The following is a 24,739-nucleotide window of genomic DNA, read 5'->3' as shown; positions in this document are numbered from 1 at the left end:
CTTCTTCAGGAGTGCCAAGAATCAGGCAGATGTCTGAATAAAAAGGAATGGGAGGAATACAGGCAAGCAGTTAAGAGGTTATTGCTGGATACAGACCCATGGAACACTGCAGAACAGAACCAGGCTCTTTGGCCCATCTAATCCATGCCAAACAAATGGGAGATAGAAGAAAAAGAAGCTGAGAAGTGATGGGCTACGAAAGGGAGCTCTCTGATCAAATAATGGAACTGGTAAGGAGATGGAAGGTGGGAAACAGGGGAGGGAAAGGGAGAGACCAGGGGAGGAAGTTGCTAGAAATCGGAGGTTGATATTGATGCCATCTGGTTGGAGACTGCCAAGCTGGAATATTCAGGTATCTGCCTGTTTTCCAGAACTCTTGAAGAAGGGCTCAGGCTGGAAACATGACTGTTTTTTCTATGGGTGCTGCGTAACCTGTTGAATTTCTCCTGCTCTTCTATGTACTGCACCAGGAACCCATCATCTGAAGATTTTCTTGTTTACTTTTTCTGGAAGGAAATTGGAGTTTGCAGAATGAAGAATATGGTACTACATTGGAACAGATACAAAATAGTTGATGGGTCGCACCAAGGGTAATCATCTACTGTTTAAATGTAATCTGAATTTACCTTGGGCACCTTGTGCATTAAAATGTTTTGGGTGCTTAAAGCATGAAAGCTATTTTGTATTGACAAAATTATAGTGATGTTTATATTTGATTCAATGATTTCCTGTTGGAGAGGAGTCACGTGATGGAGTAGTGGCCGGACGGTGAACTCCAGCCCTCTCCAAAAAAGTCGGGAAAAACAAGAGAAGATACAAAGGCACAGAAATAAAAGTTAAAGAAAAGTGAGTATAAAGGTGGAAAGAAGATGGCGACAAAAAAAGAAAAATCAAAATCAACGGTAAGAAGAGAGGAAGAGAAGACAACGGAGGAAGAAGGAGAAGGCCTTACCTGTCCGAAGAGGCCCGCTGTGGAGAGAGAAGCCCGCTTTCTCAGGTCGGTAGAAATAGGACTACAAAAATGGCTCGCTGAGCCGAGTAAAAGTGCGCGATGCGCATGAAAAAAAACACACCGACAGGAGGGGGGACCAGCTGGGGAGTCGATCTCCACAGCCGGCAACGACAGCTGCAGAACACCTACAGCAAGAAGAGACCACAGAAGACAATGGAAACAAGAAAGAAGAGAAGAAAAGGGCAACAAAGAAACAACACATGGCCAACCCAGAGGAAGAAAAAGAGGAAGAGTACAGTGAAATAGAAGAAGAAGGGAAAGGCAAGATAAAGGATATACTTTCTCTTGTTAGAGGATACATGGAATCATTTAAAGAATGGCAAACACAGGAATTTAATGATTTAAGAAGAAGAATAAACAACACAGAAGAGAAAATGAATAAAATATATATGACCTTAACAGAAATGGGAAAGAAAATGGACAAGATGGAAGAGCGGGCAGTAGCAGCAGAAATGGAGGTAGAAGACTTAAAAAAGAAATTGGAGCAATCTAATAAAAAAACTAAAGAGACACAAGAACTACTAGCTCAAAAAATAGATATAATGGAAAATTATAACAGAAGAAATAACATAAAGATAGTGGGCCTTAAGGAAGATGAAGAAGGCAAGAATATGAGGGAGTTTATAAAAGATTGGATCCCTAAGACCCTAGGATGTCCAGAACTACAGCAAGAAATGGAAATAGAAAGGGCACATAGAGCATTGGCCTCTAAACCACAACCACAACAAAAACCAAGATCTATTTTAGTAAAATTCCTAAGATATACTACAAGAGAAAAGGTACTGGAGAAGACAATGGAAAAAGTAAGAGAGGGCAACAAACCACTGGAGTATAAAGGGCAAAAAATCTTCATTTATCCAGATATAAGTTTTGAACTCCTAAAGAAGAGAAAAGAGTTCAATACAGCAAAGGCGATTTTATGGAAGAAAGGGTATAAATTTATACTAAAGCATCCAGCGGTATTGAAAATATTTATTCCAGGACAACAAAACAGACTATTCTCGGATCCAGAAGAAGCACGAAAATTTGCAGAACAATTACAAAAATAGACTGAGGGATGAAGACGGGTAATGAGAGTAAAAATGATCACGATTGATATGTATGTGGGTAAAGACAAAAATAGACTGAGGGATGAAGACGGGTAATGAGAGTAAAAATGATCACGATTGATATGTATGCGGGTAAAGAGGTATAAGAGTGAATAGAGACAATGTGCATACGTGAATGTATCTGTACTTAGAGGAAAATATAGATAGTATAGACAAGAATTAATAAGGGAAGGTAATGGAATAGAGAGAATAAGGAGGGAATTAAAAGAGTGACCTTTGTTACATATGAAAAGTGAAATCTTTTCTGGGGGGGGGCTGGGTGGGGGGAAATAGCGGTCACTGCAAAATCAGTTGACGCTTGCGAGTGGATTCGCAAACCCAAATGGAGAGGGGAGATGTGGTTGTCCGACAACGGATAAAGGACAAATCAGGAGGGGAAGGGGAGATTGGGGATAAAGAAGATATAAATAGGAGAATAAGGAAAATGTTGGATGTTGTAGGAATGTTGTCTTATAAAGAGTTGAAAATAAGAAAACAGAAATGGAAAAGGAGGAAAGGTAATGATGGAAAAACGGAAAGAGAAGATAAACAAAATATAAAATGGCTACGCTGAACTATATGACTTTAAATATTAATGGAATACATAACCAAATTAAAAGGAAGAAACTACTAAATTTACTGAAAAAGGAAAAGATTGATATAGCATTTGTCCAAGAAACACACTTAACTGAATTGGAGCACAAGAAATTAAAGAGAGATTGGGTAGGACATGTAACAGCAGCATCGTATAATTCAAAAGCAAGAGGAGTGGCTATATTAATTAGTAAAAATGTGCCATTTAAAATAGAAGAGGAAATAATAGATCCAGCAGGGAGATATGTTATGATAAAATGTCAGATATATTCGGAGTTTTGGAATCTACTTAATGTATATTCACCTAACGAAGAAGATCAAAAGTTTATGCAAGATATCTTTTTGAAGGTAGCTAATACGCAAGGGAACATACTAATAGGAGGGGATTTCAACCTGAATTTGGATCCAAATATGGATAAAACGGGGGAAAAAAAATTAACAGGAAGAACAAAGTAACCAAATTTATAATTAAATCAATGCAAGAAATGAAACTTTTGGATATATGGAGGAAACAAAACCCAAAAGAAAAGGAATACTCATACTACTCGGCTAGACATAAAACATACTCAAGAATAGACCTATTTTTGTTATCAGCTAGTATGCAGAAAAACAGAATATAAAGCGAGAATGCTATCGGACCATTCACCCTTAATATTGACAGTAAAGCTAGAGGACATCCCTCCAAGAATGTATAGATGGAGATTAAACCCCATGCTACTTAAAGGACAGGATTTTAGAGAATTTATTGAAAAACAATTAAAAATGTATTTTGAAGTAAATACGGAATCAGTGGAAGATAAGTTTATACTATGGGACGCAATGAAAGCATTCATTAGAGGGCAAATAATAAGTTATGTAACCAAGATGAAGAAGGACTATAATCAGGAAACAGAGCAGTTGGAAAGGGAAATAGTAAACATAGAAAAAAAATTAGCAATGAAGGAAGATACAACTAAAAGAAGAGAATTGGCGGATAAAAAAATAAAATATGAAACATTACAAACATATAAGGTAGAGAAGAATATAATGAAGACAAAACAGAAATATTATGAACTAGGTGAAAAAACGCACAAAATCCTAGCATGGCAGCTTAAGACAGAGCAAGCTAAGAAAATGGTATTGGCATCAAGGAAAAAAGACAAACAAATTACATATAATCCAAAAGAAATTAAGGAAAACTTTAGAGAATTCTATGAACAATTATACCGAACTGAAAAAGAAGGGAAAATAGATGAATTTTTGACTAAAATTGAACTACCAAAACTACAAATAGAGGAACAAAATAAATTAACAGAACCATTTGGAACAGTAGAAATACAAGAGATAATAAAAAAATTACCAAATAATAAGACACCAGGAGAGGATGGATTTCCAATAGAATTCTACAAAACATTTAAAGACTTATTAATACCGCCCCTCCTGGATGTAATCAACCAGATTGATGGGACACAAAACTTACCAGATTCATGTAAAACAGCAATAATTACAGTAATACTAAAACAAGGGAAAGATCCACTCTCACCAGCGTCATATAGACCAATATCTTTGCTAAACACAGATTATAAGATAATAGCTAAACTATTAGCAAACAGATTAGCAGAACAGGTACCGAAAATGGTAAATTTAGACCAAACTGGATTTATCAAAAAAAGACGCACAACAGACAATATTTGTAAATTTATTAACAATTCATGCAGTAGAAGGAAATAAAGCACCTACAGTAGCAGTTGCTTTAGACGCAGAGAAGGCCTTCGACAGAGTAGAATGGAATTATTTGTTCAAAGTATTGCAAAAATTCAGTTTACCGGAGAAGTATATTAATTGGATTAAAGCATTATATAAGGGACCGTTAGCGAAAGTTACAGTAAATGGACATGTATCAAAGCAATTTAACTTAAGCAGGTCAACGCGGCAGGGATGCCCACTATCACCTTTATTGTTTGCGCTAGCTATAGAACCACTAGCAGAATTGATAAGAATAGATAATAATATAAAAGGAATAAAAATAAAAGACAGGGAATATAAAATCAGTCTATTTGCGGATGATGTTATAGTGTACTTAACAGAACCAGAACTATCAATAAAAGAATTATATAAGAAATTGAAGGAATATGGAGAAGTGTCAGGTTACAAGATAAACGTAAATAAAAGTGAAGCAATGCCTATGAATAATGCGGATTTCTCAAAATTTAAGAAGGAATCTCCATTCAGATGGCAAATGCAGGCAATAAGATACCTAGGTGTACAAATAAACAAAAATCTAGGCCAATTATATAAACTCAATTACAATCCACTAATGAAAAAATTACAGGATGATTTAGAGCATTGGAAAGATCTACCACTAACACTGATAGGAAGGATAAACTGTATTAAAATGAACATTTTTCCAAGGATATTATACTTATTTCAGGCATTGCCAATACAACTGACAGAAAAATTCTTCAGAGTTAAAGAAAATAATAAGGAAATTTTTATGGAGAGGGGGGAAACCGAGGAGAGCACTAGATAAATTAACAGAATGGTATAAACAAGGAGGCTTACAATTGCCAAACTTCAAAAATTATTATAGAGCCGCACAATTAAGATACCTATCAGATTTTTATCAAACAAGGGAAAAACCAGACTGGACGAGATTAGAATTAGATAAAATAGGGGAAAAGATACCTGAACACATATTATATAAATGGGACGAAAAATTGGTACAAATAGAACTTCTCCAGTATTGCATCATCTCCTCAATATTTGGAAGAAGATTCATGTAGAAAGAAATAAAACAAATTATCAATTACCAAAACTAATATTGACGCAAAATAAGCTACTCCCTTTTACAATAGATAACCTTTCCTTTAGAGAATGGGAAAAAAAGGGATTAAAAGAATAGAAAATTGTTTTTCAGGAAGTAGATTCTTATCCTTTGAACAAATGAGAGATAAGTACAATATAACTGGAGATACAGCGCTGGCATATTACCAACTGAGATCCTACTTGAAAGATAAATTAGGAAGCAATTTGAGTTTACCAGAGGGAAGTAACCTTGAATATGTGATTACAGATACAATGTTAATCAAAAGATTTATAACAAATATGTATATTAAACTGCAAGAAAAGGAGAATGAGGAAACAAATGGTAAAACTAAACAAAAATGGGAACAAGATTTAAATATAAAGATAAAAAAGGAAACATGGGAGAAATTATGTTCTGGAACGATGAGAAATACAATAAATACGAGGCTACGTATGGTACAATATAAATGGTTACACAGACTATACATTACACCGCAAAAGTTAAATAAATGGGACCCAACAGTATCTGATAGATGTTTTCGATGTAAAAAAAGAAATGGGAACAACAACTCATGCAATCTGGACATGTGAGAGAGTAGAAAAATTTTGGGATGATCTCAATCAGATATTAAATAAATTAACAGAAAACAATATACCAAAGAATCCAGAGATCTTTCTCCTAAGTAACATAAAAAACAAAGAATTTGGAATTGATTTGGAGGATGCACAAAAAAGATTTGTTAAGATAGCCCTAGCCGTAGCAAAAAAATGTATTATGTCAACCTGGAAATTGGAAGATAATTTGAAAATACAACTATGGTATATAGAAATGAATAAATGTATTCCATTAGAAAAAATAACATATAGTTTAAGAAATAATATTGAAATATTCGAACAAATATGGGAGCCTTACATTAAATACAATAGCGAAAACCTACCGGGGACAAACATTACCTAAGTTGATGGAAGGAGAAGGAAAGAAAAGAATGGACTCAGTAGAATTTCTGGTGTATTTTTGTTGAATGACAACATTGTCTGACTGGTTTAATGCAACCTAGATTGTATACCTAAAATGGATGAGAGGGGGGTGGTGGGGGGTGGCCTGGGAGGAGGGGGGGTGGGGGGAGAAAAAGTCACTGTATATGTGTGAAAAAGAGTATATCATGGCTAATGTGATTTATGGTGTGAAAAATAAAAAATTTTAAAAAATTTTTAAAATGATTTCCTGTTGAAACAATCCCATATTAACTTAGCTTGGTCTTATTAACGGGTTAATGTTTTTAAAGTTTATTGTAATGATGCCAATCAGGATGAATGTACATAGAGGAACGATTAATCTTTTAAAAGTAAAGTGTCAAAAAATCAACATGGATAGATTTTCATGGTGAAGCTTCTGACTTAAAATTAAATTTTAATTTTAAATGTAGACGTACAGCATCATAACAGGCCAATTCAGCCCTACGAGTCTGTGCCGTCCAATTTATATCCCATTAACCTACACCACAATACGTTTTTAAACGGAGGAAGGAAACCAGAGCCCCCTGGAGAAAACCCATGTAGACACGGGGAATACGTACAAACTCCTTATAGACCGCATGCGATTTGTACCCAGGTCTGGTCCCAGTTGCTAGTACTGTGAAGACATTGTGCTAACTGCTATGCCAACCGTGTTGAATCTTATTCAACAGCCTTGCAGTTCTGCAAGATTATTATGCAGGTCCTGAATCATCCCAGAATTTAGACACAGCTGGTACCTATAGCTCAGAAAGCCTTGGCCTAAAGCTCTTTAAAATGTTCCATGAAATGTTAACCAACAGCAATCATAACTCCTGTTGTGAGTCGATGTCGGTCTTATTTAATACTGTCCATCATGTTAAATGCACTGCTTCACAGAGAGCTAATACATTATAATGCTCTTGGTCCTACAGAGTGAACATCATGTTCGCTGTATATCTTTAATGGCTGGGTCCTGCTGTACTGCAGATCACAGAGAAATCTCTGGACTAAGAGCTGTGTTGCCAAATAAAGCAAAGTTGGGTGAGAAGTGTTTATTTTTTTGGGGGGGAGGGGGTGGTAAAGGTCAGCAGTTTCCCTCTCATCACCTCCATTAGGAGGATCCAGGAGCCATTAGAGGATCCCAGCAATCTAAACCAGCTATTCTTAACCTTTTTTTGGCTATGGACCCCCTTAGGACTTTGTTCAATATTCATGGGCTTCCTTTCCCATGAAGCAGTCAAATTGGTTTCTTCTATACTTCTCTCCTTCCACCTACATTAAAAAAAATAAACAATATGCTGCCACTGGTACGGACCTATGGGGAATGGAGACCTAGTGCTCCACAATGGGATCCAACCATCCAGTCACATTGCTGTTGGCGCCATACAGCCTTTAAACTACCTCTGAAAGGAATCTATGGTGTTTTATTTTGAAATCCTGCGACTGTGGGGACTGGGTCCAAAATGGCAGCACTTACAGTGTGTTCGCAGAGGCAGCAGGGATTGCAGACTCCAGGGAAGCAGGGCACCAGAAAATGCAGAGACCACCTCCCTGTTTGAGAAGAAGCTGAGAAGATGACCCTAAGGGACAGGACGGTGACCATGTCAGTGGACCAGCAAGGGGCTCTGAGGCTGAAGAACACAGGTAGTCTATTGGTGACTCGAGGCGAGGAACCCATTCAGGTAACAGGTTGCTGGCGATTACGATCAAGAGACTCACACCAGGCTGTGGACTGTTGAAGACGAGCTTGAGACTGGATGAAGGGCTACCAGGTGTCAAAATCGAGATGCAAGAGGGTGCTGAGGACATAGAAGGCTTTTTTTTTTATTGAGTCGGAGGTTGTTTATCTAGAGCTCAGGTTGTCAATGGTTTGGACTGGAGGCTGTGTGGTTGAGGAGGCTTCAGGAGCACTGAAGGTGACTCAGTGGACACTTAGTGACTCTAGGGGGACTCTGTTTTGCTTCTCTTTCTCTGACTGTAAGGGACACCAGGCTACTTCAGCTGATGGCAAATCTTTGTCTGCCTTACAGTTGACTAAAGGAAATTTCGTATAATATTGCATCTTCTATTGTATTACATGATAATAAAGGAATCTTGAACTGTGGTTTTGGTTTCCAGAACCAACAGACAAATAGGAAATCATTCTTATTGAACATGAAAGAAAAAAGAAAATGTGAATGTACATATAACAAAAAAATTGTAAAAAGGGTCCCTCTCTTCTCCCCAAAACACCCCCCCCCCCCCCAAATTTAAATTTGCTGTAGCTCCGGTTGAGAATGGCTGGTCTAAAGACATGGACCTTGTGCTGCTGATCAATTTCACTGGCCTACATTCAACATGCTGTTAAGAGTGCAGCCCTAAGCCCTACATCTGAGCTGTGTGCAGACACACTGCTTGCCCTAGCCTGCCCAGCTCTATCCCTTGCAGGTAGGCACTGTGTGTTGTTTTGGTGCTTCATTCCAGACTCAACCATAGAACCATGAGATCATTTTCATTGCTGCAGAAACACCAAAGGATGATGGGCACCTAATATGGACTTGTACTTGGTTCCTGGTATAGCAGTGTTATCAGTAACACAAATGGCTCATTTGAACACTGGGAATACATGAAGCTTTCTCTCAATAATTGTTCAGTTATATATTTTCTTAGTTTCTCATAGGCATTGGATCAACTGAAAAGAGTTACATAAACTATATAAATAAGTGTTTTGGGTAATACCACCCCTCCTCCCCAAACATGCCATGTGGCAGGTGAATATTTGATGTGGAATCTCAGTATAGTGGCCCTGTCAGTTTTAACACTTCTATGTACCTGGATAAAGATAATTGTGAACTTCAGTTTTTTTTTTGTTTTGATTACCATATTGGATAAATTAAAATCATCTTTACTGTGATCTAGTGAACCCTTATTAGGAGCGGGTGTGGCAGGGCAGAATGGGAGCGGGTGTGGCAGGGCAGAATGGGAGCGGGTGTGGCAGGGCAGAATGGGAGCGGGTGTGGCAGGGCAGAATGGGAGCGGGTGTGGCAGGGCAGAATGGGAGCGGGTGTGGCAGGGCAGAATGGGAGCGGGTGTGGCAGGGCAGAATGGGAGCGGGTGTGGCAGGGCAGAATGGGAGCGGGTGTGGCAGGGCAGAATGGGAGCGGGTGTGGCAGGGCAGAATGGGAGCGGGTGTGGCAGGGCAGAATGGGAGCGGGTGTGGCAGGGCAGAATGGGAGCGGGTGTGGCAGGGCAGAATGGTAGAGGACCTTTGTCTTGTGGGTACTGAGTGAAAGGGCTATCCTCTCGTATGCCTAAGTCAACAATGTCTTGAAGTTCAGCCTCTGAACACATCATTTGACCACTGCAGTTCAGTTACATGAAGCTAACCATTAAGTCTACAATAAAAGGCCAAAGTCAAAAATCTGTAAACACAGGTGAGACTGCAGACATTGGAATCTGGAACGAGACACAATCTGCCTGAGGAACTCGGAGGTTGAGCAGCATCAATGGGGGAGAAAGTATGGTTGATAATTTGGGCTAGAACCCTTCATACGAGACTGAGGGTGTTGAGGAGAAATAGCTGGTATAATGTAGACAAGGTGGGAGGGGTTGAATAGTAGGGGAATGGTGAACCAGAGAGAGAGCTGAAGGATGATTGACAGAGGCAGTTGACTGGCAGATGCCAAGTGGCAAGAGTGCCAGAGAATCAAAGGGTTCAGGTGAGGGAAAATGAGACCTACAGGGTGAGTTGGGTGTGACCGCAGTTGACAGTAGCTAGTATAAAGACCTGTACTATCTGCTGCTAATCCCAAAGGCTACCAATGTTGGAATCTGATAAGAGCTATAATGAAAGGCCAGGGGTGGGGGAAGAATCCAGAAATGGGAATGGAAGAGGAAAAACCAAAGTGAGAGGGGGCTGAGAATGGGTGGGGGGTTGGGTCAAGAGCAAATGAGCAAAAAAAGGGAGAGGAGATTAGGAAAAGCAGGATGAGTTTGAAAGAAGATAGAGGAGACATTACCTGAAATTGTACATTTCAGCATTCATGCCACTGTCCAGATGGAATATAAGGAGTGGTTCCTCTAATTTATTTTGGACCTCACTCCAGCAGTGGAGAAGAAGGGTAGATGGCGGGGTCCAGTTACAGCTGGTGGAAATACTAAGATGATGATGTGCTGAGTGCAGAGACCGAAACATTGAATATTCTTTTTCTCCCACTGATGCTACTTGATTGTGTTGCTTCAAACAAAATTATCATTGTTCCAACAATTATTTTCATTGTTCTTGCAATTTTGCACCTCACCTCAAAACAAACTTCCTGCAGAATTGGGGCTAATCTTCAATCAGTGGAAGTCTATTATGTTGAGAACACTGCATGGTGACCTTCATCTCAGTAGTTGATTTTTTTTAAATTTTAATTTTAAATTTAGACATGCAGCCAATAAGCCCATGCCACCCAATTAATGTACCCCCAGTATGTTTTTTTTTAAAGATGGGAGGAAATCAGAGCCCCCAGGGAAAACCAACACAGGCATGGGGAGAATGAACAAACTCATTACAGATAGCATGGGATTCAAACCCCGGTCCCAATCGCTGACGCTGTAACGGCGTTGCGCTAACCACTACACCAATCATGCTGCCTTAATGATGTACATTAGCACACCAGACTTGTTTCTCCCACACTAAAAATCTAAAGCCCAGGGCTTCATTGACTTGTACATCGAAGGATAGTCCTTAAGTTCAGCATCTGCAAGATCAAAGTCCTCAACCAACCTGCCATTATAGCACCACACTGCCTGCAGTCTGCTAATGAAGTTCTCAGTGTGACCCTGGAAAATACAAATGGCTTGTTTTGTCCTACAAGCCACTCTCATTTGAGGAAGACCGGAATGATGAAATTTATATGGCCTTTAACTGAAATAGGTCATTGCGAACATCTTGTGTAGAAAGGATATAAAAACTACTTTGTTGTTTTATTGATGATGTAGGCACTTACGTTTACTTTGAACAATATATTTTTAAAGATCTTTTATTTGCTACTTCATTTTGCACTCATGAGACTTGTTTCTATTCCAGAGATTCACAAGCAAGAAAGTCAGAAGAAAGGAATTCAATTGTATGACACACCCTATGAACCGGGAGAGAATGGTGGAGCTTCAGACACAGAGAGTGTTGATAGTTACCCAAGAGAAAGCAGGTTGCCACAAAATGATGCCAGGCCTGCAGAGGAATATGACCAACCATGGGAATGGAATAAGGTTTCAGTCCCAGGCTTCTCAGGTCTGTGTTCAGCTTTGGTTTTCGATGTATATGTCAGCATGGGGAAGTGTAGTTTCAATTCTTGAATGCCATCTGATAATTTTGTACAATCAGGTGTCATTGCATAATCTTTTGTGTGTCATAATATTGGGAGCACAGAGCAAATCTAGTTTCTATTACAGCTCACCTTTTCGCTGCTGTGGACTTGAGTCAGAATGCTCAAACGGTGAGGGATTTTTCTTTTGCAGGGCTTACAGGCTTGTAGCAGTAGGCATTTTTCCTCCCTCACTTCCCTCACTTAGCCAATGACTAAGCTGGCATCATATGATATACCAATGCAAATAACCTGACCTGGAAATAACAGATTTAGATTTAGCACACATACAATTGTGAATGCATAAATGGTAGCTTGACTTTGTTTTCTGTCAATGCAGAGCATCATATGCAACATGGGTTGAAAAAGTGAGAAATAGAATATAATATTATTGTATCTATTTGATGCAATGACAAGTAAACTTTGCAAATTTACACAGTGAACTGCCATAAGTATGTTAGTATTTTCATGTAAAACCAAATGTTTTATTTTTATCTTGTACATTTGTACATGTTGGAGGAAGGATAAATGTAAAATGGTAAGATTAATTAGAAGATTGGTGAATGAGTTTCAGTCATTATTAAGCACAGTGGTGAACATCTATGAATAAGATATATTCATGTTTTCACACTTTCAAAAGATTTTGCCTGCCAGTTCCATGAAAATCCTTGAGGGAATAGAGAGATCCAGTTAGCCTTGGAGAATACAGTCAGAGTGGATGTGATCGCAGATGGGTTGGACGTGATCGCAGATGGGTTGGACGTGATCGCAGATGGGTTGGACGTGATCGCAGATGGGTTGGACGTGATCGCAGATGGGTTGGACGTGATCGCAGATGGGTTGGACGTGATCGCAGATGGGTTGGACGTGATCGCAGATGGGTTGGACGTGATCGCAGATGGGTTGGACGTGATCGCAGATGGGTTGGACGTGATCGCAGATGGGTTGGACGTGATCGCAGATGGGTTGGACGTGATCGCAGATGGGTTGGACGTGATCGCAGATGGGTTGGACGTGATCGCAGATGGGTTGGACGTGATCGCAGATGGGTTGGACGTGATCGCAGATGGGTTGGACGTGATCGCAGATGGGTTGGACGTGATCGCAGATGGGTTGGACGTGATCGCAGATGGGTTGGACGTGATCGCAGATGGGTTGGACGTGATCGCAGATGGGTTGGACGTGATCGCAGATGGGTTGGATCAATCTGAGGATGGGAAAATTAAATGGGGAAGCTGTCTTAAAGAAGAATACTTAACACTGTCAAGCAGTACCTGATGGGGAAGAAATCACTTAAGTTCCCACCAGACCAATACTCAACACTCCAGATAAGACTGCTTTTGGGATTTAAGCCCTGTATCTTTTGTGGATAGGTTATGAACTTCTAGAATGATTTCACTTGCATATGTTATGCAACTGCTGTTGTTGCATTTGTCCAGCTGCCTTTGAGCTGAGACCATCATACAGGGGATTTGGAAATAGTTCATTTTGTGTGACATGCATGACAGAAGAAAATAATTAGAACAAAATTTTTCAAAAAAATAGTTTCTTATCTCTGTTCAATATTACAGCACAGTACAGGCCATTCAGGCCTCAATGTAGTGCTGACCTATGTAATCCTACTCAACAATCTAAATAGCTTTTCTCAATGGGAGCCTAGCCCCACCTTCTCCCCCTCCCCTCTCCAGGGGCCTGAGCATAAATAAGGGTGTGCATAGACTGAAATAAAATATTTTTTTATGATTTTAGGTAGTAGATAGGAAAGAAGTATGAAAGAAACCCACTAAAACTGACTGCTTCACAGGGAAGGGGGCTCAAACTTTGAACAGCAAAAAATGGGTTGAGAATGGCTAATCTAAAACTTCACTACCTCACACCCATAATCCTTTATTTTTATTTCATCTGTGTGCCATTCTAAAGCCCCTTTCACACTTGCAAGTGATCCCAGGAATTAACCGCCAATCAGCCTTTAAAGTGTCAAATATGAAAGCAAAATCAGCTCAACACCGGCATCCAATGGCATCATCTCATGCCATGGATTGAAGTCCTCTACCCCAGTACAATCCCCAGCATCTTCAGATGCTGGCCTTGCCATCAGGCAAATGTGAAACGGGTAATTGCATTGTGGGATTGAAATGACCAAAGTTTTTGCATGAGTGCAGGAACGTGAAGGCAGAAAAGATTAAAATGAAGTTATAAATAGCAATTACAGACAATTTTTAAACAGCGTGGGAAAGTTGGTAGTGCTAGAGCACACAATTTATCAAGATCATAGGATAAAACCAGGGGAGACCTCATTGTCCAGAGAAACCCCTCCATAAATGCTCCGTTGCTGCAGCCAGTCATACAGCCCTTTCTCTGCCACATGGAATTCTGGGAGGGTAGGTCCGCTATAGCTTTTTCCCATGGTATTTATAAATTGTACATGATAGTGCTACCAACTGTCCCACGCTGCATAAATTGAGCGCTAGCAACTTTCCCACCAACCCTTATAAAGGTGTATCTAGGTCGGCACAACAATAGTAGCTGAAGAGCTCACACTGTGCTGTAATCATGCCTAATTGTAAGATAATTAATCTTTATGTAATTTTGTTCAAATGTAAGGCCATAGTAGATTGATCAGGATTTAGGGCAGGTCCACCATCACTCGTTGCATAATTACATCACCAGTAGAAGCTAGAACAGTCTTAACCCTGGAGATGGCTTCTTGCAAGTGTGAAAGCATTCACTGTCCCAGTTAGGAATGGTCAAGTGTGAAAAGCCAAACCCCCCCCCCCCCCCAATTTGGGACACTGAACGGCCAATTTAGTGGGATGCAAGTGTAAAAGGGGCTTAAGAGTCTTGAATGTCCCTTTTGTACAAGCCTCCACCACCACCCCTGCCAATGTATTCTAGGCACTTGCTATTCTGTGTAATAATTAAAAAAAAGCATGTTACCACTGATATCTTTCCAAAACTTTCCTCCCTTCACCTTATGCAGATGTTCTATGGTATTTAAATAGCTTTAATGAAATGTAATTGATCCTGTTTCTTGACCTATCACATACTTTCAGATTTTAATAGTTGTAATGTTTTCTCTGGAAAGAATATAAAAGACATTCCCAATGTTCCAGTTTATGTATGTGAAGTTATACCACAGAATGGATAGCAGCATAAAGGCAGTAACAGCAGGAGCTTCATTCTTCAAACTGTTTTGGCATTTGCTTGATATAATATTGTGTACACAGTATACATTTTACACAAGTTGAAAATCTGAATAGTAATTCCTTCATTAGTGCCAGCTAGAATCTGAAATGAAGTTGTGTGTGGTAATCTGAGCAATGCAGATGATCAAGAATTTTGGGGCCATCAAACGAGCTGGGAGCAGCTGCAGTGCAGTCTGCTATTCAAAATCCAATCGTGCTTTGTGTATGAGAACACATGGAGAAAATTGGCAAAGCTGGGGTCGCGGCAGAGCTTCACAGAGTAGAGAAACCTGAAGATAGATGAGTGTTGAAGATTGTAGATGAGGGCATTGAGTGGAGGGGTTTTTTTTTTTGAGGATTGCCTGTCAAGAGTTCATTGTTTGGAGTGGGGTAGCAGGATCGGATGATCGGATTGGAGTTGTCAAAGAGCAGGGGCAGATTATTGAGAATATAGCTTTCATTGCCACAGTGGTCAGCATAACACTTGGAGTGCCAGCAATCCAGGTTCGGAGTATGTACCTTCTCTCCTTGTCTGCATCGGTTTCCTCTGGGTGGTCCAGTTTCTGGCTTGTGGGCCAGAAGGACCTGTAACCATGCTGTATGTCTTTAAAATAAATTCCATCCCAAGGTGCCAGCCCTGGAAAGTGTTTGTTTCAAAGTGGTATCACAAATTCTATTCTTGTTTTTGATTGCACCTTTGTGTTGGTCTTCTATAAATGATATTTCTTTTTATTATTAATTTATTAGTTGTTATTATTTATTTATTATTATAGATTGTTGGTAGAAATCTGCATGAAAGAAAATCACTTGACCAGATTCCAATATCAAAACCAACTTGAGGTTATCAGTAATTATTTCAAACTGCCAGGTGTATTTAATCTTTTTAAAGTGCTACAGCTTGTGTTTATACAATGAAATTAGAATGAAATAATTATTTTTCACAAGTTTCGTAAAGTCAATGCCAAGGGAGAAGGTGATGGTTAAGAATAAAAGGTAAATCAAGTGGTAGTTCTAATTAAATGCAATGTAATGATGTTGATAGTTTATTGAAACATGCTGTAGATGTGACCCAGAATTCTAAGTTGCTGCATTTGTTTTTGTAAATTAAAACACTCACAATCTGCAAGGAAATCAACAGGTCAAGCATCTTTTTAATGCCATAAAAGTCTTGAAATTTTGTTCTACATTTCGTCAATCTTTATTGGTTCAAAGCCTCCGTCATTCTTATTGTCTGATACTGCTCAACCCATGGTGTTACTCCAGCAGATTGTGTTCTGCTTCAGATTCCAGCATCTTCAGCCCCCAGTGTATTGCATTTTTGAAGTGTGATGTTGACTGAAATAGTATCCCTTGTCAAATGTAAAGTTCAATACTTTGATATTATTTAAAAAAACAATTGACAAAAGTGGCGAGACAGCTAGATAAAAGAAAGAAGGAAGTATACTGAAGGTTTTTTTTTAAAAAAAAAAGGATGGGCTTATAAGAATTATATGGTAGCCAGGAAGAAACTTTAAAAAGTTCAGGAGAGCTAGAAGAGGGCCTAAGAAAGCCTTGGCAAGTAGAATTAAGGAAACCCTAAGGCATTCTATGCATATGTGAAGAGCAAAAGGATGATAATAGTGAAGGTGGGGCTGCTTCAGGATAAAGGGCCAGCATGTGGTTGGAGGTAGGGGCGATCCTAAAGAATATTTTGCTTCAATGTTCACCAGGTAGAGGGGACCTTGGTCAATGTGAGGTCTGTACAGAACAAGCCAGAGCATGTTGAGGTAAAGGAGGAAGTGCTGGGTCTTAAAAACATGAGGATTGATGTTCCCTGGACCAAATGAGCTATGCCCCTGCATTCAGCAGGGCAATCCTGCATGTGTGCAACAAAGTCTCAGTGCTGCCCATTGGCCCAGTCTTATTTAAATTTTATTTATTTATTTATTTGCTTGATTTTCTTTTTTGGCAGCTTGAGTTTCCACTTGATTGAATTCCAGATAATGGAGATTCTATTGTGCATGACAGAATTCTTACAGTGTGGCCATGTAGGTCAATAAGTTAGTTAAGAATTCTGATGGTATGCGGGCCTTCATTAGTTGGGGATTGAGTTCAAGAGTCATGAGGTAATGTTGCAGCTCTGTATGGAATATTGTGTGCAGTTCTGGTTGCCTCATTGCAAGAAGAGTGTGGAAGCTATGCAGAGGAGATTTACCAGAATGATGCCTGGTTTGGAGAACGTGTTTATGAGCCAAGGTTAACAACATTAATGCTTTTCTCTTTGGAGAGAAGAAAAAAGAGAGGTGACTGAAAGGTATAGATAGGGTGGAGAGCAAGTACTTTTTTTACTTGGGGCGAGCATAGCAAATGCCAGAGGACATCTGTACAAGATGAGGGGAGGAATGTTGAGGGGAGACATAAGGGGTAATTTTTTTTTTTTAAACACAGAGTAGTGGGCTTTTAGAATTAATTGCCGGGGTGGTGGTGGAGGCTGGTACATTAGGAACTTTTAAAGACTCTTAAACAGGCACATTGATACAAGAAAAATAGAAGGTTATGGATGTAAAGATGGGAAGGGTCAGTTTGTGGAGTACGTTTCTATCAGTTGGCACAACATTGTGGGCTGAAGGGCCTGTAATATGCTGTAATGTTCTATGCTTTATGTTCTATGTTAATTCCTGAAAATACCTGTGCTGTGTTTTGTAGCCAACTCCTGCATTCACATTCTCATAACCTTAACTCAAGGAAAGGGGACTTCAGCCAGCTCCCTCAAGAAAGAACATCACACATCATTGCCAAATGGATTTGCCCAGATTTCAGGATTCTTGCCTCTCTCAGCAAGAAGAAATAACTGCATTTTTTAGTCTTAAATTAGTCTAGTCAGATGCTAGTATTCTCTTTCCAAACCCTAATGAGAGGGTTATCTTGGGAGGAACGTTTGGAATTTAGGAGAATGAGGAGAGCTCTTGAAACATTTTGAATGTTGAAAGGCATGGAGAAAATAAATGTAGGAAGGTTGTTTCTCATGGTGGGAGAGTCAAGAACAAGAAACACAACTTCAGAATTGAAGGGTGTCCACTTAGAACAGATGTGGAGAATTTTCTTGAGCCTTAGGGTGGTTAATAGTTGGAATTTGTTGCCATGGGCAGTTGTGGAAGGCAGGTCATTAAGCCAGAGATTGAGGTTCTTGATTAGATGGGCATCAGTGGTTATGGGGAGAAGGCCAGGCAGTGTGGCTGTGAGAAAATGGATCAGCTCATAATTAAGTGGCACATTTAATAGCCTATTTCTGCTTCTATGTCCTATGGACTTCAGGTCTTTCTTTAATGGAAACCAAAACTTCACACTGTATATCAGGCATGGCTTCATCAGTGCCCTGCATAATCATAACAATTCTTCCCTATTTCTATATGGCAACTTTTGCAATAAAGACCAGTGTACTATTTGCCTTCCTAAATAATTGCTCTGCCTGCCTGTTGACTTTTTGTGATTTACCCACAAAAACACTGTCTTTTGCTCATCAATGTTACTCCAGTTAAATTTAATGTTTAATTTAAGAATAATTAGACATGCAATATGGTAACAGGCCCTTTTGGCCCGTAAGCCTGAACCGTTCAATTACAACCAATCGACCTCCAACTCTGGTACATGTTTTGAATGATGGGAGGAAACCAAAATACCCAGAGGAAATCCAGCAGGCATGGGGTGAATGTAAAAGGTCCTTACAGACACCACTGGATTCGAACCCATGATGCTGGTGCTCTAACAGTGTTGCATTAACTGTGATGCTAACCATGTCATCCCTTTAGAAATTTATAAATACTGTAATAGTTACCCTTTGGATTCTTCTTAATGACATATATTAACACATTAAACTCCATTTGCTAAATTTTAATCAAATCTACCCACATCCTGATTTATGGACCAAATATCTAATAATGATAAGTTCATAGTACCCTAAAGCACAGAAGCAGGTCCTTCAGCCCATCTAGTCTGTGTCAAACTATTATTCTTCCCTAGTCCCATCATCCTTCACCCAGATCATAGCCCTCCATACCACTTCCACTGATATACCTATCCAAGCCAGCATCCACTGGCAGCTCATTCCACACTCTCACCATCCACTGTTTGAAGAAGTCTCTTTCTTTCCCCCCCCCACCTCAAATTTTACCTTTTAAGCATTGTACCTTTCACCCTCAACCCATGTCTTTTAGTTCTTGTCTTACTCAATTTCTGGGGGGGGGTGGGGGAAACTGTTTACATAAACCTATTTATGGCCCTCATAATTTTGAATATCAAATCTCCCTTCATTTTCTGATGTTCAGAGGATAAAGTCCTGAGTTATACCTTTCCCTGTAACTCAGCTCTTCCAGTGCTGGCAACATCCTAGTAAATTTTATCTGGACACTTTCTATCTTATTGATATCTTTCCTGTAGTTAGGTGACCAAAGCTGCATATAGTACACCAATTTCACCTCACCAATGTCTTGTACAACTTCAACATAACATCCCAATTCTTTTACTCAATACTTTGATATATGAATGTGCCAAAATCTCTCTTTACGACCCTACCTTCCTGTGACTCCTCTTTCATGGAATTATGTATCTGTATTCCTAGATACCTCTGTTTTCTCGCACTCCTCAGTGCCCTACAATTTACTGTGTAAATTGGACTACCATCCTAAGGTGCCACGCCTCACACATCCATTAAATTCCAGCTGCTATTTTATAGCTTATTTTTCCAACTGTCCAGATCCTACTGCAAGCTTTGAAAATCTTCTTCATTGCCCACTACACCCCCAATCTTAGTCTCATGTGCAAATCTCCTGATCCAGTTTACTATATTATCATCTAGATTGTTATATGACATATAATACTAGATCAGCACCGATCCATGAGGAACACCACTAGTCACGGGCCTCCATTCAGAGAGACAATCACCACTACCGCTCTGTGGGTTCTACATAACCAATGTCTAATCCAATTTACTACCTCATTCTGGATACTGAACCTTCTTGACCATTCCCTTATGTGGGACCTTGTCAAAGGCCTTACTAAGTCGACATAGACTACGTTTGCCTTTCCTTCATTAACTTTTCTGGCAATATTCTCAAAAAAAACCTAAGATTGGTTAGACAAAATGATAATGAATGTATTGACATATCCATTGTACAGTGTACAAATACACCAAAATTCTTGCTGCAACTGAACAGGTAATTTATTTTAAAAATAAATGAAAAAGAAATAAAAAGATAATTAATTTTGCCTGTACTTGGATGGATATCCCATAACAAAAATATATAACCAAAGATAGGGTGCATGCTAGATTATTGGCAGCTGGCATCCCAGCGACTACTAACAAAGTTTAGAATTGAATGGAATAAATGCCACTTCTTTGGGTGAAGGTGAAAGAAAATCTAAGAATAAGCAAAGTGATTGGTGACCCTGCTGCTTACCCAAACATCCTTTACCTACTCTAATTAGAGTGTGTAGAAACCATTTAAAGAATCTCTCTCAAGCAAGAGAATACATTGAATGAGAACTTCTCCATTTTCAAATTACTTGGTTACACACCATTCTTAAAAATTGTGATTTGTGGCAAAATACCTCTGGAAATAAGGAGTGGAGTGGTGCCAAGCCTAGCAGAACTTGGGAATGGACAGGAAAACTATCCACATGAGCCAGGATCCTCGCAATTTTAAAAAAAATGTTTCTTCAAGTGACAGAATTCAATTTCACTCGTCACAGTGTGCCTTCTATTTTGTGGACGGTGTATGTAAAAATGTAAACAGATGCACAAGTGAGAGATGAATATTTCAAATCTAATCTTGGCTCACTACCAAACCACACTCTTGGCTTGATTGAAGACAAGTTCGGATAGGAATGATGATGACTAACAAGGCTCATCAATCACTGAAATCTTTCAGGGACATTTTAAGAATGCTCACAATATGGTTTCCTCTATATCAGAGCAAGTTAATGCAGATTGGGTGCACCCGTATTTGATCTGCAGTGACCACCCTCATTTTTCAAGTAAAAGCACAAAAGTGCTGGAAGAACTCAGTAGGTAATGCAGCACCCATAGGAGGTCAAGATAAACTGTATAACCTATTTTTCAGGTCTGAGCCTTTCTTTGAGGTATGAGCAAAAAAGTAAGGCAAGGATCTGAATAAAAAGGCAGGGGGAGGAGAGAAGAAAAGTCAAGGGGAAGAGCACAGGCCAGCAGGCAAAAGGCCATAATTAGATCTGGATTGGACAGGAGAGGAAAGTTGATCCAGGATGAGGATGACAATGCAGAGCTGGAGGAAAGGAGCCAGAGAGAAAGGGAAAGAGGAAAGGAGTCTTAGGGATAGGGGAAGGAGAGATATGGGAGTGGGGTTGCCTACTACTCCGTTTTCCAGCCCATTGCCCAGCACTGTTCCTTTGAGGCCCAATGCATCTTCCAGACCTAATGTCATATTCAACATGCCTTCTCTTTTCAGTGGAACAGAACCAGTGGAGAAATAAACAGATTCATGAGCTCTGTTTGAGGCACAGACAAAATGTAAGGGTTTCCTTCACACTTAATAAGGCATGTTGTGTGCACATCTCATCATTGAAAACCACAATTTCTGGCTATTCCCAATCCATGTTCCACCATTTCCTCCATCTTCCATTACCTTTACCTCCCAGGATTTCTCTGATTCTCAAACCCCCTCTTCTCCTCACTGTCTATTACATGTTTTGGCTACTGCTGGGAAATTGAGGAGTTAATCTGGTCTGGCTAGAGGTAAGTAATTTCTGTTGTACATTGGAGAAATCCAGAATTTATGTACATGGGGAAAATGTTAGATCATGAGAACCATATAATCTAGCTAGCACTCCCTGTTGCAAAAGATAGAGGGGCAGACCTGCTGTGGAGAGGGATGGGGTGGAGGTGGGGGGGGGATAGCTACCGGGAAGCTGCTGGCCATAAAGCCAAATCCACAATGACGTACACCAGTCAACCTCTGCTCTGGGACATGCCAACCTGTCAATTTAATTGTGAAAGAAAGCTGAAAAATGGAAGTGCACTAGATTTGGGCTCCAGCCCCAACCTGCCCAAGTGCCTAGTTGCACACTTGACCTTTAAGATCACAGCTGCAGCTACAAAACTGATCCCATTGTCCTCAACCCTTGTTTCACTTTATTATTGCACAGATTAAGCCGAGGGATTGGCAATCAGAGCAGTCGTGTGCATCATTTTCAGGAATTGAGAACTCAGTGAAATTTTCAGTGTCCCCAAAGACTTCATCTTCAAGAAATTCCCCCGGCTGCAGCTCCTTAAGGAGTTGGATAAACTCCGGATCATTCAGGAGGCCGAGGAGTTGATAAGAGTTACAGGAGGGCCATCACACCAGGATACAAGAAATAGGCACCTGGGAAACTGTCAGGCAAGAGAAAGGGAACAAGCAGTCAATGCAAGGTACCTCTGTGGCTGTACCCATCAATAATAAGTACGCCATTTTCGATACTATTGGGTAAATGACAGACCAGGGAAAAGCTGCAGCAGCCAGGTATCCGTGGCTCAGAAGGAAACCTGGGGGGGAGAGCAATAGTGAAAGAATCTCCCTTTACCAATGAATCCTCTGTGACGAGATTGAGATTTCCACATTCTATGATGCCTCACAGGTGTCAGGGCCAAGAATATCTCAGATTGAGTCTATGGCATTCTTGACAAGGTGATCAGCCAGATGTCATGGTACAAGTTGGACCAATGACATAGATAGGAAAAGCGATGTGGTCCTGAAGGATGAGTATGGGGAGTAAGGAAGCTAAAGAGCAGGACCTCAAGGGTGGTAATTTCTGGATTGTTGCCTGTGCTATTCACTAGTGAGGGCAAGAATAGGAAGCTATGGCTGAGGAGTGGGGGCAGGGGGTCGGGTTTGTGGATCTTTGAGATCTCCTCTGGGAAAGGTATGAACTGTACAAAAAGGATGGGTTGCGCCTGAAATGGAGAGGGACCAATATCCCTGTGGGCAGAACTGTTGGGGAGGTTTAAACTAGCTCGACAGGGTACAAGAGTGTTAAATCAGATGATGGAGCAATTGGTGAAAAGGAAGATGCAATGTGTAGCAAGATTGTGAGAAGGATGGGCAGTAGATGGAACATAAATGTAGTCAGTTAAAATGAGTTTGTTTTATTGCGAGATTAAGAATAAGGGTGATGAAATTAAATCAGTACATGGAATTATGATGGTCATTATAGAGACTTGGATAACACAAGAACAGAATGAGCTGATGCAAGTTTATATGTTTCAAAAGGGATAGGGAGGGTGGTAAAAGTGGCTTCACTAATCAGGGATAGTATCACAGCTGAAGAAAGAGAGGGCTTGGTGGAGGAATTGTCTACTGAGTCAGTGTGGGTGAAAGTCTGAAACATGAAGAGAACGATTACCCTATTGGGAGTAGTTAAAAGGCCCCCTGAACATTGAGGAGCAGATAAGTAGACAGATTTTGGAAAGGTGCAAAAATAACAGGGTTGTCGTCATGGAAGGCTTCAACTGCTCTAATATTGTCTGGCATCTCCTTAGTGCAAAAGTTTCAGATGGGGCAGAAAAAAGGTTTGTCCAAGCCAGATGCCTGACGCAGTTTGTGGATAAACCAACCAGAGGAGAGAGCTTTCTGGATCTAATACTAGGTAATAAACATAGTCAGGTGGTAGATCTCAAAATGAAGATATTTAAGAGACAGTGACCAGAACTGACTTTTATCATAGTTGTTTCTCCCCCCCCCCCCCCCCCCAACCGAGAGTTGTGGGGGCCTAATTTATTGCCAGGAGTGGTGGAGACTGGTGCAATAGGGACATTTAAACTCGCTCAGATGGCACATGGATAAAATAAAATTGGAAGATTATGGGCTATGAAGAAGAAAAGGATTTGATTGATGTGGAGTAGGCTTATAAAGGTCAGCACAACATCATGGGTTGAAGGGCCTGTAGTGTGCTGTAATATTCAATAAAAGATATCGAATGTAAGCCATTTTAGGGCAAACAGGAGTTATCAAATACCTCAGGAGAGGGCATTGAAGGAACTCGCTCCATTTGATAGCACTGCCAGTGAACCTCAAGTTCACAGAGGAAGTCGATGGATAATGATAACTGTGCATTTCATTATAGCCTCTCCAAAGCTATTGCATACACAGTTTATAATTGCACTAAATTATTTGCTCTACAAAATGGAGTATGAATTACCTTTTGAACTTTAGCAGTTCAAATATACTTGTAATGGTGGCATAACATTTCATAGGTCTTCAGCAGAGAGATGGATGGATTTACATGGCCTCAGAATTAAATTCCAGTTCTTTGTTTTAGGATACACAGTTGAGTATTGGTCATGCCATAATGAAGATGATGCTATGTGGCTCCATTATTTTGTTAGGTACTTTATTTCCAGCATCCAGGTTGATTTCTTGCACTGAAGCTTTGTTTAGTTGAAAATTCCATTTGACCAAGTATAGCGGTTTCTTGTGTTTAGATCCCGATTATTTGTGCAAGAATTATTAGATTCCAGTTATAAGTCTGCCAGAGAGGAGACAGCAGGCAAATATTGCACTATGAATGGTCTGAAATCCCCGATGTGTTGCAAGCCAAAAAATTGACTGCCTGTTGCTTTCCAGATACTGTGTGACCTACTGAGCTCCTTCAGCACTTTGTGTGTTGCTCCAGTTTCCCAGCATCTGCAGACTCCTTGTTTAGCTGAATAAGCCCATCCATGATGATTTATTTAAATACAGACCAACTTCCTTTTTAAAA

At 40.0% G+C, this 24,739-nt stretch overlaps 1 protein-coding gene across 1 annotated transcript in view; it reads left to right on the top strand.

The window, feature by feature from the left end:
* The window catches only part of LOC138754985 (SH2 domain-containing adapter protein F-like), a 106,495-nt gene that overhangs the window by 47,949 nt on the left and 33,807 nt on the right, over nt 1-24,739 (top strand). The window contains exon 4 of the mRNA XM_069920099.1: nt 11,528-11,731. Within this exon, the coding sequence (XP_069776200.1) occupies nt 11,528-11,731 (204 nt within the window). The remainder of the gene's footprint in view (nt 1-11,527; nt 11,732-24,739) is intronic.

This window comes from Narcine bancroftii, chromosome 1 (assembly GCF_036971445.1).
Source record: "Narcine bancroftii isolate sNarBan1 chromosome 1, sNarBan1.hap1, whole genome shotgun sequence".
Classification (NCBI taxonomy): domain Eukaryota; kingdom Metazoa; phylum Chordata; class Chondrichthyes; order Torpediniformes; family Narcinidae; genus Narcine; species Narcine bancroftii.
The sequence above is the reverse complement of the archived record's forward strand: the minus strand, read 5'-3'. Positions and strand labels throughout refer to the sequence as shown.